An 18,330-nucleotide genomic window follows, 5' to 3' on the forward strand; every position below is an offset into this window, starting at 1 on the left:
TTACTCAACGCCCCTGAAACCCACCTATACAAACACACCGAATATTTTTTGTGTGCTGTCTACCTGTTGCCAACTGGGAAAAAAGTGAGTTAAGATCCGCTCGTGGCCAACTCTGGAGCTCAGTTTAGTTGAGTTCGTCGAGCGGTCAGGTTGCCCGGCGGTCCGGTAGTCGTAGTCGCAGTCGAGCTTCAAGTGTCCAGCGGTAAACCCGTCGTCGCGCTGTCGGTACGTGGAGCCCAAAGTCAGTTGGAAACTGAATAAAAAAAAACTGAAAACTGAGGCTGAGCTGGGGCTAAGCACTCGCCAGTTGATCGTGCGGAACCCCTCCATTGAAGTCTAACAAAAAAAAAAGTTTGAGCACAAAAACAGACGCATTTCTGTTGCTGTTTTTCGTGTTTGCAATTAACAAATAAATGTTCTTTAAATCCAAGTGTGTTAAGTGTAACAATATCCGATATATGGAGTGGCATCGAAGAGAACAAACTGAAAAAGTTCACTAAAAATAGAAACACTTTTGGCAGATTTCAGATTTCAAGCTCATATGATCCGAGCTGAGCAGCTTCCGACACAGGGAAAAAAATTAGACATTGATCTTTGAGCTTACATAATAAAGTATAAATTATAAGACTTTTAGTAGATAATAAATTAAATAGTTTATATAGTTTAGTTAAAAAAATATAAAATGAAATACTTAATAATATTACAAGTGGATTGAGATTAAAAAATTTAATTTAAAAAATACAGCATACAAAAATTAATAATAATTTCAAAGTGTATATATTTTGGATAATATTTTAAAGTTTTCAAAATAAAAGAATTTATTTTTCCAGAAAAAAAATCTATAAAAACCAAAATAAAATACATTCAACCAAGTTTCTTTATCTAAAAAGTACAATAATTAATTAAACACCCAAAAACCTGCAAAAAATTAATCTCTTTCTAGTCTGATCTTGTTTTTTTTCTGTGTCCCAGCCGCACACGTATCCATTAGGCCGAGTATCTTTGTATCTATGTATCTGTAATCGTAAACGCGTCGCACGCCAGCGCGTGTTTCTGGCTCTAAATGGCCTAGGCGTCTCCGTAAACTAAGCTTCCAGCTCCCAACTGGTCAAGTTTACTTTTATTTACGTTTTTTGTGTCTCCCCTATTTTGGTTTTTTTTTAAGAGCCGCTTAGGTGTGCAGTCGGCATTCTATTGAATTTTTGTGTGTCTGCCAGAGCGAATTCAGATGCAATTTTTCAATTGAAAATGCTTAATGAGTGAAGAGCAATTAAAAAGATATATAAATATATATAGATGTACATATAGAAATGACTATAAATAGCTGGGGAGTAATGAAGTAATTGCAGATTGTATAATGCACAAAACACGAATGATAAATGAATTGGAAAATGACGAAAATTCATTTTGAGCCACAGAAAATAAATTACCAAAACAACAAATTATGTTAATTGATATTTTAATATTTGTTAACCATTGAAGAATTGCAAATTTGTTGATTCACAATTAAGTAATTATTTTGGTGTATTTATTACCACAGCATTTAATTTAAATAATTTGTTAATAATTAGTTGAAAATTAGGTAAAACTAGGCAAGAAAAAGTTCAAAAACAATTAATTAAAAGGTACATAGATAGATAAATAGTTTTAAATATTAAAATCAGAGAGGAACACATATTTTGTGTAACAAAATAATAAACAATATCATCACTTTAGTATTAAAAATCAATAAATCACTAAAATTTAATTGATTTATCGATATTACAGTGATAAAATTTTTAATAATTTAACAAACACGTTAATTGCTCGCCCGAAAGTGCTGTTTAAATCGCTTCAATGACACTTAATGAGTTTGTGGAGAACGCTAACAATGCTAACAAGAAATCGGCTCCGGTGCCTAGATATATATCTGCTTTATTGTGTGCTAATGAGGGCCCCCAAAACAGCTCCCATCGCGTACTTTATTCTGGGAACGAATCGAGCCGGAAAAAGTGCAAGTCGATTCGGGGGATTGGATTGGAAAACAATCCATTGACTCATTTGGTAAACAAATCGCTGAGCGAATACGTCAGAGGAAAAGTGAAATTTTATACAAGCTAAAAGACTTGCCATATAAATATATTCGTCACCCATCAAAGTCGGCAAGTCTCTTCTCTTTGTGTGATTATCGCGTATACGCAGTGTGTGTTCTGCTAGAAGCTGCATCTCCTATCTCAGACAGCTTGTTTAACGTGTTAAATATATTGCCACAGAAGGTGGACATCAAGATTATATCTCCACAAGCAGGTCAATGGCTACTATTTGTCTCCCCCGAAACATGTCTGGATTTCAGACAAATTGCGAAACTTTCAGTAGTATAAATAACATATCCGAGAAGCACGACAACGACTATCTTTAATTGTTGCGAAACTGCAAAACAATCGGTGTAATCTAGCGCCATCATGACTTAACTTGGCCTAGACCTCCGAGGGGGAGAAAAATAATAACCTGTTGTTGGGTCTTGCATTCCTGAAGATCTGCCATGTTTGTAAATGAAATTAACGCGCCAAAGTGAAAATCCCCATCTAGTATATATCTTTCTATATATATAGAACCCGTTCTGGGGGCTTATGCAAATATTTTTGCAGCCAAGAAGCTTGCATACAGGTTTCAAATCTTTAAATTTACAAAATGATAATGATAATGCTCGAAAAAGCCCTCGCTGTGGGATCTTTCGATTAATCAAAATCACTTTGGAGAGAAACGCAACATAAACGGAATTAATCAAAAGTCGAAATAAACAGAAAACAGACGAAAAACGGGAAACAATAAAGACATGTGGCGCTGACTGGGCATAATTATACAGAGAAACTGCCGAAATTTTTGCCCATCCCAAGGTTTCTGGCAAAAAAAAAATACAACAAGAAATTAAGATAAAAAAATAAATAACAAGCTGAAAGTCCCAACATCAAGCTCGGTTTTGCCATTGAAGAGAATTTTGGGGAATTTTTGGGGAAAATCCTGGCAGCAAAGTGATCTTTAAGTACCCTGAAAAAACACTTAAAAAAAAGCCTCAAAAGGGAAACCATAATAATTGTGTTTACAAGGTGAAGATGTTAATAAAGTAAAGTGCTGAGAAATACCTTAAATAAATATAGGTTTACTCCTATATGGTGTTAGGTTCACCCTAACCGATGAAAGTGCCTAGTTTACATTTTATAAAACAAAAAAGAAATAATGAAAAAAAGCAGCTATGAAAACTACACAGAAAAACTGTTCAATACGTGATGGAATTTATTTAAACTGAGCTCTTTCAGCTGAAAGCCCTCCAGTAGTATTTGCATGGATTGCACTGGTGTTAACGTTAACGTTAACGTAAAAAGCTGCGGCTGTGGCGCATGTGTGTTGCCTTTTACAGTTTTACCGGGCGCGTGTTAGCCTCCCACTTTACGCCCTTCCTCCCCCTTTTATTGTATTTGATACAGTGGAATCTGTATAAGGGAAATCTATTGTAATATTTACATTTTTGAAGTGCACATTAAAGATTTATTTAAAGCAAAAATGTTGCTATCTAAAATAAGCCTACTTGAATTTTAAAGTATTTTTTTAACAGTGATTTTCATATAAGTAAAGTCTTCAAAAAATTCCCTAAAAATTATTTTTAAGAGTTTAATTCCATTGAAACCCTACTGTATATCTTATTGTTGCTGCTGTTTTTTTATATTATTATTTCAGGAGAAGCTTACAAAAACCCGTGGCTCGGAGAGTGAGCGAGATAGAGCGGCGGGGGTGTTACAGAGTGCGAGTGGGATAGCCGTAGATGCGGCGCTGCTTTCAATGACGCGACAACAAAAGCAATTAACAAAATTCGCGTACGAAATCGAGCGACAACAACAGCAACAGCCATTTGGCCTTCTCCATATTGGCAGCGGCCTAGTGCCGGCAAAAACAACAACACCAACAACCATAAAAACAAATTGTTTGTGATTAAATAAACAAAAACAAGATCAGTAAAAAATAAAACTAAGTCAAAAAGCATATAAAAGGAGAGACAATGACCGTCTCATATGCGGGTGAAGTGCCAAATGGAAGCAGCTTTGGCTGCTTCTGGAAGATCCTATGGAAGTGAGTATTGTTTAAACATAATTACCATATAATTAAATATATAATTTAGAGACCTGACAAGACAAATTTAAATTAATAAAAATTATATCAAATCCCCTAAAATAAAATTAAAGAAATCACTATCTCTGTGTACTCCCGGGTCCAGTGTCACAACTACTAACTGGGTCAACACCCAAGAGTTACCGATTCCGGGGATTTTTCCGCATTACTCATAGCCATCCACCTGTCCCCCGAGTGTTTACCAACGCAATTAACATCCGATACACCGACTTTTTCTCTCTATATGGAGAGAGGGAGAAGCACTATTGACAGATCAGGTTATTTTTTTTTTTTGTTGTTTTTAGAGTGTGTGTAACCCCCACAGTTTGCTTTAATTGTTTCCCCCCAAGTGCAGTCACTCGTAACTGGGCAGTTAGAATAGCTAAAGCCATAGCGTCCAGTTCCAGTTACTGTTGCACAGTTCCAGTTTTCGCCATTCAAACCAGAAAAGAAGAGAGAATTTTGGTGGCCATAACTTTGTGCCGAAGCGCTGAAAGCGTCGATGATAAGGCACACACCACGTTTTGTAATGGTTTTACTAATTGAAAACTTATGCAAGCCACAGCTTCGAGAATGTAAAAGTTACCTAAAACATATTGTTTATGCCTTAGGCCAATTGTTTTAAATAAGTTTTTTTAATTAAAATTTTTCTGTAATTTTTAGAAAACAAAGAATGTATTTGTATCGATAAGAAAAATAAATAACAAAATTTCAATAATCGAAATGGTAGCAATACATCGATCATTTTAGATATCTGTAGATAATCGATGCTTATCGATTTTTAATCGGTACTTTTAAACGAAAACATCGATAACTTTTATTATTTTCTAGAGCTTATATTTATTTCGAGATAAAGCTTTTAAAACTCTCATAAAAATATTTATTTCTACATCTTTTCTGCCAAAATTTAATAAATTTAAACCGATAGCAATATATTTATACCCTATTCACCATCCCTAGTTAGTGCCTTGGCAACCCAACATTTTTGTTAAGAAAAAGGCCACAGAAACCTTGATCAAAACAAACAGAACGAAGACCCCACCTGTATAGGTACCAGTTTCAAAGCGGTTATGCCAATCATTACTTATACAAATATTTTTGTCTGTTCTTTATTTTTTTATAACGTATCAAATCACACTTTGGAATATTAGAATTCAGTGGAACAGACATGCTAGATAGGAATACCCCCATAAAAAAAAATATTGTATATAAATATCTTGCAAAACTAGCGACCCATTAAAATTGAAAATAAATCTTAAATATGATGATTAAGGGAGAAGGGGACATGGATAAATGGCTAAATGAGGAAATCGTTTTCGAACGCTGACAAAAAACCAGTTAGTTACAGTTCAAAGTCGGCTAACTTCGACTGAGCCATAAATACCCCAAGTTATTTAATTAAACAATTTATTTCCCTTTTTTCTAAATAGATGGCGCGGCAGCGTTTACAAATTGGTGTGGCGCGAATTAATTGCGTATTTGTGTTTATACTATACCATAAATGTTATCTATAGATTTGGCCTGACGGAAAGTCAGCAGTCGTGAGTATTACTTGAAGTTTTTACTATATTCTAGGGATTATAATGCAGAATTTTCCTCACAGAATATTTAAGAAAATCCGCCTGTACTTTAGTCAGCAGGGTGAGAGTATACCCATGTCCTTTGTGTTGGGCTTCTATGTAAATCTGGTGGTGAAACGTTGGTGGGAGCAATATCGTCTCTTACCCTGGCCAGATACGTTGGCCCTGTTCATCAGTGCGGCCATTCCCAACTCTAATGGAGGTGTTAATGTAAGAATATTGAAGGAAATAAATTAGGGAAATTAATTTAATTAATAAAATATATTTCTTTATAATTTCAAATAGAACGAAACAGGTCGCCTGATGCGTCGCAATATCATGCGCTATATGGTTCTGGCCTATGTGATTACCCTGCAGAGAATTTCCCTGCGCGTCAAGCGTAGATTTCCCACCACCCAGCATCTGGTGGATGCGGGCTTGATGCACGAATCCGAGATGAAAATCTTTGAGGCTTTGAATGCCAAGAGTCCCATGTCCAAGTACTGGATGCCCCTGGTCTGGGCCACAAATATAATCAATCGAGCTAGGAAAGATGGCCTTATAGCCTCGGATCACATAGTGCAGACCATATTGGTGGAACTCTCGGATATACGTAGACGTTTGGGTGGCCTAATAGGCTACGATACGGTCTGTGTTCCTTTGGTCTACACGCAGGTGGGTTTTTTAATTAATTAATTACTTTAAAACATATTTAAACAATATTTAAAAATATTTAAAATTTATTTTTAATAGGTGGTCACCCTGGTGCTGTATACCTACTTTATAGCCGCCCTTTTGGGCCGCCAAATGTTGCCCCAAGTCCTTGATCGCAATGGTCGCGAGGATCCCGATCTGTTTTTTCCCCTCTTCACCGTTTTGCAGGTTAGTCAATTATTTCCACAAATTAATTTTTAGACGACGTTAAGAAGGTATCTTAATTTGCACGTTCCGCCTTATTTACCATAAATCAGAGTCCATTTTGCACGTCTCGACGTTTTGTAAATGTTTAAAAACTTGTTGCGGTTTTTTGTTATTCATTATGGTGGGGTTTTTTTTTTTGTGTTTGTTTTTTTTTATTATATTTTTTATTTTTTTAGGCAAATGTAATGGCTATACCTTGTTAACGATACGCCACAACGCTGCTCTATATATCATGATAGGGCCTGGCTGTTGTTTTTGCTTTGGTTTCTGCGGTTCTCTGCCGGGGACAGATTTCAAGTGCCTTATGTAAACGATTCGCGGTCACGTTTCCCGTAATAAATTGACATTTTGGTCTGAGAGTCTGTGTTTTTTCCGATATAGATCTGCAACAAGTGTTTAGCTATCATTATTCACTGTTAATGTGCATTCCACCAAATACCGTATGATTTTTTGTCAGCTTTTAGCCACAAAAAAAGTGAATGGAATGGGAATGGGAATGCCGGCAAAGCTTTCCCTGGCGTGTCTCGAAATCATTCTCGAGTCTGATGTCTACCCTTTTTTTTGTACATTTTTTATATGATGTAATTAAGCGATTTTATCGCTTTCAATTAATCTCCGCAGTTTGTTTTCTACGTGGGCTGGCTGAAAGTGGCCGAGGTGCTAATCAATCCCTTTGGCGAAGATGACGATGATATCGAGCTCAATTGGCTCATTGACCGGCACATTAAGGTGAGTTTAAAAAGGGGTATTTAATATTTAAGAAAAGTAAAATTAAAAGTTTTAAAGGAAAAAAGATAAGAAAACATCTGTAAACGGATTGCCAGTTTGTCAGAAACAGCTGAACACTCAAGTCTGCTGTAAATTATTGACAAGATTGTTGTTTATTTATGGCATAGAGATACATTTTTTTCTTTTTATATAATTTAAATATAATAATATTTAAAACTATGAAGAAAAACTCTGTCAAAAGCAACATTCTTTTAGCTATCAAGTTAACGTAATTCAAACTGACACGTTGTCTTCACTCCAATCAGACGTTATAAATTGTTAATAATTAGTGGAAATAATTCCTGCGGTGTATGCGACCATAAAACAATCATTCAAACCATTTCATTTGTGAAGCAAAAATTAAAAACGAACAAAAGTTACCCGAGTTTAGAGCCCAAAACCTGTATGACTTCCAATTAATTTTATTTAGCATAGGGAAGATAAATTCTCGGCTTTTCAAATTAAATTACCAACTTCCAAATATCGAAACAGATGGCCACAACTCCAACTCTGCTTCAAAATACTTAGAAAAGAAGCGATTAAGTCAAACCTTGAGCAAGCATCCGCCAGATACTTATATGTATCTCGACGCAGGCTAATATCCATAATTATAGTTTTCAGAGATTTCGCAGTATTATGACTGTTAAGATCTCGAGTTGGATTCGCTAATTGGGTTAGCGTGCTAGCTAAGTAAAGATTTTTGAGCTCTTGAAGCGATAATCGCCTGAGTCAGCCACTTCTTGGATTGCTGCTGAAAGGAGAAGAACAAGTCTGTCTGCCACGTGCTAAAAATAACAGGCATTCTCCACATAGCCAAGCTCAGTTTTTTAGCAGGAGGAGGAAATTTGAGGTGTGTTGGGTTTCAAAATACACTTTGTAAAGAGTTTGAGGTGGAAAATAAATTATAACAAATTTTATTTGATTTAAAGAAAGCTTTTAAACTATTTTCAAGATATATTTAATATTCTAAAATCAAGTAAGATAATTTTTAGAAAATTATCAGTAATTTTGCATTATAAATTTGTTAAGAATATGATTATTTATTATATTTTAAAATACTTACAAACAATTTCTAGCCTTATTATAAGCCACAACTCGTTTTATAATCTAAGCTAAGATTGAATTTGCACTCCAAGCCTGTTATTTAAATATATATTTAAATTTTCTTATAAGTTTTTACCTTACCTAAAGCTTTTTTACAATTCAAATGTCTCATTTAATAGCTAAATATTATATCACAATTATTTCTAATCGTTCTTGAATAGAAGTAAACACATTTATGGTTAAACCAGAAAATGATTTATGAGTCTTAGATAAATAATAATTGAGCCTAAGCCGTAAACTAGTTTTTTTTAGCCGATACTAAATACATATTAATTCCCGTGACAGTGATTTAGTAAGACATTTACAGGTGACAAATGGAATGAGCAAAACTTAATTTAAATTTATTAAATGTAAATGCATTTTCAAGCTAAAAAAGTAAATAAATCCAGTAAAAACTAGTGCAAATCTAGAACTACAATCAGGGCATCAGACTTCGCCTATATAACCCTTAGGATGACTGGAGTTTTTGGACTTTGTTGTGTTAGGAGATGGCTCCTCGAGTGTGTGTGCACTTTGTGTTTGTATCTGTGTTTTCGGGGCCTGCCGTTGTTGCTTGCAATTATTTACAAAAGCCAGCAGCAGCAGCAGCAGCAGCAAAAGTAAATTGAAAACAGGTTTTTGTTCAAAAAATGAGAGAAAAAAAAGCATTAAATGCAGGAAAAAATCCAAACCGAAAACATTGAAACCTCTTTTGTAGAGCTTTTTTTTATCGGCAGTTTCTGTGTGTGTTTTAGCAGAGTTTTGCTCGATTTGGGAAGTGCATCCACAAACGCCTCGTTTTGGCCCGGTTATCAGGGGGTTAATGTTATGGCCAACACCTCGCCAAGCCAAGCAAAAGGTTCCACAGACGCCCAGACGTGACTCTCTGCTGAGTAGCAAAATGATTAACCAAATGAGTGTTTTTTTCTACATTTTTTCCCCCTCATTCCCATTTATTATTATTACTTTTTGCCTTAGTTTTATTTTTTGCAAGTTTTTGCAGTGGGCCGAGTGTGTGTGTGTGTGTTATGGAATAATTAAAAAAACAACTTGTAAACAATTTCACTTTTTCTTTTGTCTCTTCGATGTGGGCCACACTCTCAACTGGCTCAATTGCCGTGACGCAATTGGGCTTTAAAGAGCCACCGGAATCGCAAATGGCGAACACGTTCCGATTTATAGAGGGCCCTCGATCTGATCTACTTTTTGGTTGATTATTAACTTTCAGGCCGCCTACATGATCGTGGACGAGATGCACGAGGAGCATCCGGAGCTGCTGCGCGATCAGTACTGGGAATGTGTGGTGCCCAAGGATCTGCCTTATACCGTGGCCTCGGAGCATTATCGCAAGGACGAGCCCAAGGGATCGGCGGAGAAGTACAAGGTGAAGAAGGAGGATGCCATGTATGCCAATATAATGCCCGGAGGAGGCAAAAGGATGCTCAGCGATGATGTCTATGCGGATTATGTGAGTAAATAGATGCTAGAATATTAATTAAAAATAAAATATATATTTAAAAATCTTTTAAAAATAAATAATAATATTTTTAAATTAATATTTTAATAGGAAAGCGTGGACACTCCCATGGTGGAGCGGCGGAAAAACAACTGGCTGGTGCGTCAGCTCTCCCGCATGGGTTCAATGCGTAGCCAGTCCACGGCCTACTCCTCCGGCGGACTGCCCTTTAACCGAAACCGCCTGAACTCTGTGTATTCTAGTCCCGAGTCTGGACTGCCTCTAACCATCCTGCAGCAGCAGCAATTGCAGCAGGCGCAGCAGCAGCAGCAACAACAGGCCGGCTCGCAGCCTAGTAAATCGAGTCTTTATGGCAAGTTTGTGCATCGCAAGTCGATCAGAGCTCAGAGGCAATTGATCAAGCAGAGTGAGTATTAAAAAAATATTTAAAAATATATACTGAATATTTTTAACTATATTTAATACCCCCAATTATTTACGGTGTATAAATAAGTTATTGTTGCACCCAAAAGTATGCTAAATAAATTCCCCTCCCAACAGACTCCAAACTCAATGGCTTAAATGTAAATGTGGCCAAGACCACTAGGCCCAGGATACCAACGCCCGAGGTGACCAAGGATGGCAATACCAATCCAGGTAAGTAAAATCCCTGAAGCACTTGCAAAACTCTTTCTAAATGGCACCACTTCACCACCTTGTAGCCACCAGCTCGATTTTAATGGCACCCCAGCAGCTGAGCACAACCAGCGCACCTCCACCGGGCATGTACCCCTCCTCCTACGCACCCGACACCCTACTGCACCACCAGGAGAGCGGCCAGGTGCTGGGCACACTGCTGCTCTCACCCATCAAAGAGATGGATAGCTCATCGTCCAATAACACTTTGATTCCAGGACATCCAGCCACAGCAGCCTTGGCAGCCAGCATGAAAGAGGGTTATGCGGCAAGCAGTGAGTTTCCTAAGAGATATCCTGAAGAATCCTTACTCAAGTTTTTTATATCGAATCCTTAGATATCCCGGCAGCCACGAACATCACCACGCTTTCCTTCCCCTTCACCGTGACCACCACCAGCGGTGGAGAAACCATGCCCACGGGTACTTTGAGCATCCTGCCCATTACGGCCAATGCCCAGTTGCCCACCATTACCACCACGGCCAGTGGCTATGATCAAAACGATGTGATCACCACGATTCCGGTATCCTTGTCCATTCAGCGATCCCCCTCCTCGTTGTCCATTGTGGAGCTAACCGGCGGCGATGTCCAAGATGGCTATGGCAACAGTGGCTCCAGCAATGGCAATGGTGGTGGCGGCATCACCACCACAGCCTTGCTCTCCGTGAAACCCTTGAATGGTCATTCGAACATCTCTAGGAACAACAGCTTCAACTTGAGCCTGAATCTGCAGGATCAGCAGCAGCAGCGATCTTCGGTGAGATCGACAGGACCAACGGATACCGTGGACACGGCGGCCTCGTTGCCCACGATAAGTTTGTCGCAGAAGCCCACGGAAACGGGAGGATCTTCGGCTCCTTCGACGCTGGCCAAGCACAAGCCGGAGCAGAAGACGGGAGAGGTGTATGTGTGACACCGGCAGGGAGGAGAAGCAGAGAAGATGAGCCACGTAATTAGGTTTAAGGCCCACCCGGAACCAATAAGATGATATTAACTGTAGCCATGGTTTTATCTAATTAAGATATAAACTGGATTTTTTACAACAATTTTAAGAGAGTTAGAAGGACAATTTGAAGAACAGATAGAAAGTTATGCAGATATGACACTGTATATTTAAAAAAATAGAAAAAACTAATGAAGTTTCTAATGAAAACTATTCATAGTTAAAGTTGTAAAAGTCTTTTCAAACTAAAGTTGCTTCTTATCAAAACTTTAATGAATTATTTTAAAATAATTTCTATACAATGTCATAGCTGCATTTTTAGGGAAGATGAAGGCTTCATGAAGTAGCTACCCCAAAATATATAAATAAACCACAGTCTTAACAGAGTCCAAGTCCAGCTCAATAAAATTCTAGAAAAATGCAATAATCAGAATACCATATAATACAGTAACTGTATAGTTTATTGTACATACTTAGTATATATTTTATAAGAAATTGACTTATTGTTTTTTGGCACTTGCCATATGTCTTAGCTAAGCGTTAAATTCTGCGCGAATCTTTGTAAAGAATCTCTATCTCGTGTAGGCCGTGTAAATACTTGTAAACCAACACAGTATGTGATATGCGATTGTTATCCAGCTAGAGATATCTGTTTTTTAAGAATAAGTTTATATATTTTGTAAAAAATAATCCCACTAAATGTAATGTATAGGAAATCTATGCCTTGTACAGACGAAGAGGCAACCTCTTGTAGTTATATATCTATACCTTTAAAATAAAATCGATCCACTTAACAAGATTCTCTTGTGACTCTACATTTTGGTTGTTAAAAGAGCTATGAAAGAGACTCTTCGCCATCAATTGAGACTCTTCCAACCTACCCCAAGAGACGTAGGAGAGAAAGATCAATTAGAATTTGAACCCAAACGCTGATATACATATGTGTGCTCAAGAAAATTTAAATGGCAGAGAAGCTGGAATTCTGCAGTCAGTCGCGCCTGAGAGCTCAGGCGGACACCACATCTTCGGTCCAAACTTCTTCAATAAAACCCAAAAGTGCAGAATAAATCATAAAAAGTCTTAATAAAAAGGTGAATATCCCAAAGCAAAAGTACTGATTTCACGCTTTCAAAGCGTGTGACCTACAAACTGAAGCCCCAATTTAACCAGGAATGTGTCCAATAATATATATATATGATATTCTATCACTTGACCCCGCGGGTCAATGAGAACTATGTGAAAGAAATATACAAACTTGCATGCGGCGGCAGAGTGTGTGTTGCCTAATTGAATTAACCTTTTGTCTGGTTCCCCCGGAGAAATCTTGACCACGGATCGATGGACCATTGAATAATAAAGCATCTTTAATTGCCATTCCGTCAGTGACCAGTGTCGATCATGGATCGCGATGAGGTCTCTACCACCACCACCAGCGAGGGCAAGTCCCAGGAGGAGGCTCCGCCGGCGGAAGGACTGGAGCCCACGCAACCCATTAGTTTCCTGACCCTCTTCAGGTTCTCCACGTATGGAGAGATAGCCTGGCTCTTCTTTGGCTTCATCATGTGCTGCATCAAGGCCTTGACCCTGCCTGCCGTGGTCATCATCTACAGCGAGTTCACCTCCATGCTGGTGGATCGAGCCATGGTGTTTGGCATTAGCTCCAAGGTTCATGCTTTGCCGCTGTTTGGAGGCGGTAAAAGTCTGTAAGTTTGAAGGGGAAAAAAATCTTTATTAATTTTTAGGGGAGAGATATATCCTTTTAATCCTTCTAGGACCAATGCCACTCGTGAGGAGAACAGCGAGGCCTTGTATGACGACTCCATTTCCTATGGCATTCTCCTGACCATTGCCTCGGTGGTAATGTTTATTTCTGGAATCTTTTCCGTGGACATTTTCAATGTGGTGGCCCTGCGTCAGGTCACCAGAATGAGGATAATGCTCTTTAGCTCCGTGATGCGTCAGGACATAGGCTGGCATGATCTGGCCAGCAAGCAGAACTTTACCCAGAGCATGGTGGAGTAAGTTTTGGATATGCTAAGAAAGTCTAAGAATCTATCTCTTGATTATTTCCAGCGATGTGGAGAAGGTTCGCGATGGCATCTCCGAGAAAGTGGGTCACTTTGTTTACCTGGTAGTGGGCTTCATCATAACCGTGGCCATTTCCTTTGCCTATGGCTGGAAACTCACCCTGGCTGTGAGCTCCTACATTCCTCTGGTGATTCTGGTTAATTACTATGTGGCCAAGGTGGGTGTATATTTTATATAATATTTTTTAAAGGGTTCCTTTAAAGTTCCTTTTTTAATCCTAGTACCAAGGCAAGTTGACTGCCCGCGAACAGGAGTCTTATGCTGGAGCTGGCAACCTGGCCGAAGAGATCCTGAGTGCCATTCGCACTGTGGTGTCTTTTGGTGGCGAAAAATCAGAAGTGGAACGTTATGAGAATTTCCTGGTTCCTGCCCGTAAGGCCAGTCAATGGAAGGGAGCCTTCTCCGGGGTCAGTGATGCTTTGTTAAAGTCCATGCTGTATCTGTCCTGCGCTGGAGCCTTTTGGTATGGCGTCAATCTCATCATAGACGATCGTGGTGTGGAGGATAAGGAGTATACGCCAGCTATTCTGATGATTGTAAGTTATAGATCCCTTAAGATGAGTTATAAACCTAATCCTTGAGATTTTTTTAGGCCTTCTTTGGTATCATTGTCGGAGCAGATAACATAGCCAGAACGGCACCCTTCCTAGAGTCCTTTGCCACCGCCCGAGGCTGTGCCACCAATCTCTTCAAGGTCATTGATCTCACCTCAAAGATAGATCCCCTCTCCACAGATGGCAAGCTCTTGAACTATGGTCTTCGCGGTGATGTGGAATTCCAAGATGTGTTCTTCAGATATCCGTCGCGTCCAGAGATTATAGTTCACAGGGGCTTGAATATTAGGATCAGAGCGGGTCAAACGGTGGCTTTGGTGGGTTCTTCGGGCTGCGGAAAATCCACCTGTGTGCAGTTGCTCCAAAGGTTCTATGATCCTGTCTTTGGCGCTGTTCTACTGGATGATTTGGATATCAGGAAATATAATATTCAGTGGCTGAGATCGAACATTGCGGTGGTTGGCCAGGAACCAGTGTTATTTTTGGGAACTATAGGTTGGTTTTGCTAAGATTTGTGAATATAATTTATTAAATTTATTCTTTGACAGCCCAAAATATCAGCTATGGCAAGCCAGGAGCCACCCAGAAGGAGATAGAAGCTGCGGCCACGCAAGCTGGAGCCCATGAGTTCATTACCAATCTGCCAGAGGTGAGTTTTTGCTACCTTTTCTTATTTATTATTTTTAAAATTTTTCTTAAATAATTATTCCCCCAGAGCTATCGCACCATGATCGGTGAGCGTGGTTCTCAACTATCTGGAGGCCAGAAACAACGCATTGCCATTGCCCGCGCTCTTATCCAGAACCCCAAGATCCTCCTCCTCGACGAGGCCACCTCTGCTTTGGATTACCAATCGGAGAAGCAGGTCCAACAGGCTTTGGATTTGGCCAGCAAGGGTCGCACTACGATTGTGGTCTCACACAGACTCTCAGCCATTCGGGGAGCGGACAAGATCGTCTTTATACACGATGGCAAGGTGCTGGAGGAGGGCTCCCATGATGACCTGATGGCCCTGGAAGGCGCCTACTACAACATGGTTCATGCCGGAGACATCAAAATGCCCGAGGAGGTGGAGAAGGAGGAGAACACGGAGCAGGATGCAAAGCGTAAGGACATGAATAAGGAATTTTGGGAATGATTTCTGTAGAAAACACTTTTATCTTGCAGGCAAGAGCCTCGCTCTCTTTGAGAAATCCTTTGAGACGAGTCCTTTGAACTTTGAGAAGGGCCAGAAGATCAGTGTCCAGTTCGATGAGCCAATTGTTAAGCCTTTAGCCAAGGATACCAATGCCCAGATGGTGGCCGAGGCATCACCTCCCGTTGAGAAGCCCAACTTTTTCAGGACCTTCTCCAGAATTCTGAAACTCGCTCGACCCGAGTGGTGCTATCTTATACTGGGCACCATCAGTGCCATTTGTGTAGGCTGTCTGTATCCTGCATTTGCCATTATTTTTGGTGAATTCTATGCTGCTCTCTCAGAGCAGGATCCCGAGGATGCTCTGCGTCGCACGGCTGTCCTTTCCTGGGCCTGTCTAGGCCTGGCTTTCTTGACAGGATTGGTTTGCTTCTTGCAAACTTATCTCTTCAATTACGCTGGCATTTGGCTGACTACCAGGATGAGGGCCATGACTTTTAAGGCCATGGTGAGCCAGGAGGTGGGCTGGTTTGATGACGAAAATAACTCTGTGGGAGCTTTATCTGCTCGTCTTTCGGGTGAGGCTGTGGGTGTCCAAGGCGCCATTGGTTACCCACTGAGTGGCATGATCCAGGCCTTGTCCAACTTTATATCGAGTGTCACCGTGGCCATGTACTACAACTGGAAGCTGGCTCTGTTGTGCCTAGCCAACTGTCCCATTATAGTGGGTTCAGTGATCCTGGAAGCCAAGTGGGTTTGAAGTCTCTCTTTTTGTATAGAATATCCTTATATTTTTAAACCCATTTTCAGGATGATGTCCACTGCCATTGTGAGGGAGAAGCAGGTCATCGAGGAGGCTTGCCGCATAGCCACTGAGGCCATTACCAACATCAGGACGGTGGCTGGTCTTAGGAGAGAGGCTGATGTCATTCGGGAGTACACCGAGGAGATCCAGCGAGTGGAGGTTCTCATCCGCCAGAAGCTGAGGTGGCGAGGAGTCTTGAACTCCACCATGCAGGCCTCGGCCTTCTTTGCCTATGCAGTGGCTCTTTGCTATGGTGGTGTCCTGGTGTCAGAGGGTCAGCTGCCCTTCCAGGATATTATCAAGTGAGAGAAAGGAACGGGGATTCAGGGATTATAAAATATATATTTCATTACTCAATTTATTTTTAGAAATTTAAAAAGAAGCTTTACATAAATAATCCTTTTCTTCTTCCCCTTTTAGGGTCTCTGAAACCCTGCTCTATGGCTCCATGATGCTGGCCCAATCTCTGGCCTTCACTCCAGCCTTCTCCGCCGCCTTGGTTGCTGGACATAGGCTCTTCCAAATCCTAGATCGCAAGCCCAAGATCACCTCCCCGATGGGCACCATCAAGAACACCCTGGCCAAGCAGTTGAATCTCTTTGAGGGAGTTCGCTATCGAGGCATTCAGTTTAAATATCCCACAAGACCCGATGCCCAGATCTTAAATGGTTTGGATCTGGAGGTGCTAAAGGGTCAAACGGTGGCCCTGGTGGGTCATTCGGGATGCGGTAAGTCCACCTGTGTGCAGTTGCTGCAACGCTACTACGATCCCGATGAGGGAAGCATTGTAAGTTCTTCGGGGATAAATCTAACTTTAAAAAATATTAATTAATATAATTCCCAACCCAGCACATTGATCACGACGATATCCAGCATGATCTGACCCTGGAGGGAGTGAGAACCCGCCTGGGCATTGTCTCGCAGGAACCTACTCTCTTCGAGAGATCCATAGCAGAGAACATAGCTTATGGAGACAACAGGAGATCAGTGCCCATGGCAGAGATCATAGCAGCGGCCAAGAGTGCCAATGCTCATAGCTTCATCATCAGTCTGCCCAATGGCTATGATACCCGGATGGGAGCCCGAGGCACTCAACTCTCCGGAGGCCAGAAACAACGTATTGCCATTGCCCGGGCTCTGGTGCGAAATCCCAAGATTCTGCTGCTGGATGAAGCCACCTCTGCTTTGGATTTGCAGAGCGAACAGTTGGTCCAACAGGCTTTGGATTCTGCCTGCTCGGGACGCACTTGCATTGTGATTGCCCATCGCCTGTCCACCGTCCAGAATGCGGATGTAATCTGCGTCATCCAGAACGGCCAGGTGGTGGAGCAGGGCAATCACATGCAGCTGATATCCCAGGGAGGAATCTATGCGAAGCTACACAGGACCCAAAAGGATCACTAAAATCGCATATTTTATTTAAAATTATTCTTATATTATTTTAATTTTTGTAATTTTCATGCTTTGTTTGAATCACCAAAGAGAAAAACCTCCTCAAAACTGAATAAACTTTCACACTATACTTTTTCACATCCATAATGTTTATAGTTATTGAAGGAAGATAAGTTTTGCCAGAGGTATGCAAAATTACCCAGACTTATGGGGTTACCTAAGGGAATTTTTATTATTGTTTTTTAGAGTCTCAAAGTTTATCTAAGTTAAGGAAGTGCACAATTGTTTAGGTGTGTCTATAGACCTGCCCAAAACCAACTGGCAATTGCTTCGGGTTATAAGATCTGTAATTGGGGTTATCATAGGGGGAGAGATAAAGAGGCGCCTATCTTTGTGGCATCTATATAAAGTTTATATTATAAACCTCCCAGGCACACGACTGATTTTCATAGTCATGGTCATTGATATAAACTGTGGATAAGATAAATAGTTTTCAATTGAGTGATGAAATCTCACGCCAGGATTTCCCTTTAACATAATTTATTTTGTTTTTAAAAGTATTATTATTAATATATTTTAAATAAATAAATGTTTTTTCTGGCTTTTGAGAACATGGAAACGTGACCCCATTGGGCACAACTTAGTCTGGAATTCAAATTTGCGTAACTAGATTACCATTTCCGCGATTGATGGCTACTCGCCAGTGCTGTCTTTCAGTGAGATTTCCAGTTAGGCATATTTTTAACATAATAATTTAAATTACCTTAAAAATATATATAACTTCAAAT

General features: G+C 40.0%; 2 protein-coding genes across 4 annotated transcripts; both read left to right on the top strand.

The window, feature by feature from the left end:
- The first annotated feature begins 85 nt into the window (after positions 1-85).
- Positions 86-12,367, top strand: Best2 (bestrophin 2). Of its 3 annotated transcripts, none has more exons than XM_017162442.2 (12): positions 86-225; positions 3,715-4,104; positions 5,574-5,684; positions 5,747-5,933; positions 6,009-6,377; positions 6,456-6,584; positions 7,245-7,352; positions 9,703-9,942; positions 10,042-10,357; positions 10,492-10,587; positions 10,653-10,901; positions 10,964-12,367. In XM_017162442.2, exons 2-12 carry the CDS (start codon positions 4,034-4,036, stop codon positions 11,536-11,538), a joined length of 2,451 nt encoding a protein of 816 aa, XP_017017931.1. In that variant the 5' UTR covers positions 86-225; positions 3,715-4,033; the 3' UTR covers positions 11,539-12,367. The 3 variants fall into 3 exon arrangements, with proteins under 3 accessions (XP_017017931.1, XP_070141276.1, XP_070141275.1); XM_070285175.1 differs by having other exon boundaries at positions 10,845-10,901; XM_070285174.1 differs by having other exon boundaries at positions 132-241.
- A 205-nt stretch (positions 12,368-12,572) lies between these two features.
- Mdr65 (Multi drug resistance 65) lies at positions 12,573-17,680 on the top strand. The gene is made up of 12 exons (XM_017162358.3): positions 12,573-12,659; positions 12,952-13,271; positions 13,341-13,586; positions 13,642-13,813; positions 13,878-14,192; positions 14,249-14,705; positions 14,759-14,859; positions 14,926-15,316; positions 15,378-16,095; positions 16,156-16,452; positions 16,571-16,937; positions 17,000-17,680. Exons 2-12 carry the CDS (start codon positions 12,967-12,969, stop codon positions 17,552-17,554), a joined length of 3,924 nt encoding a protein of 1,307 aa, XP_017017847.2. The 5' UTR covers positions 12,573-12,659; positions 12,952-12,966; the 3' UTR covers positions 17,555-17,680.
- Positions 17,681-18,330: the final 650 nt, after the last annotated feature.

This window comes from Drosophila kikkawai, chromosome 3L (assembly GCF_030179895.1).
Source record: "Drosophila kikkawai strain 14028-0561.14 chromosome 3L, DkikHiC1v2, whole genome shotgun sequence".
NCBI lineage: Eukaryota > Metazoa > Arthropoda > Insecta > Diptera > Drosophilidae > Drosophila > Drosophila kikkawai.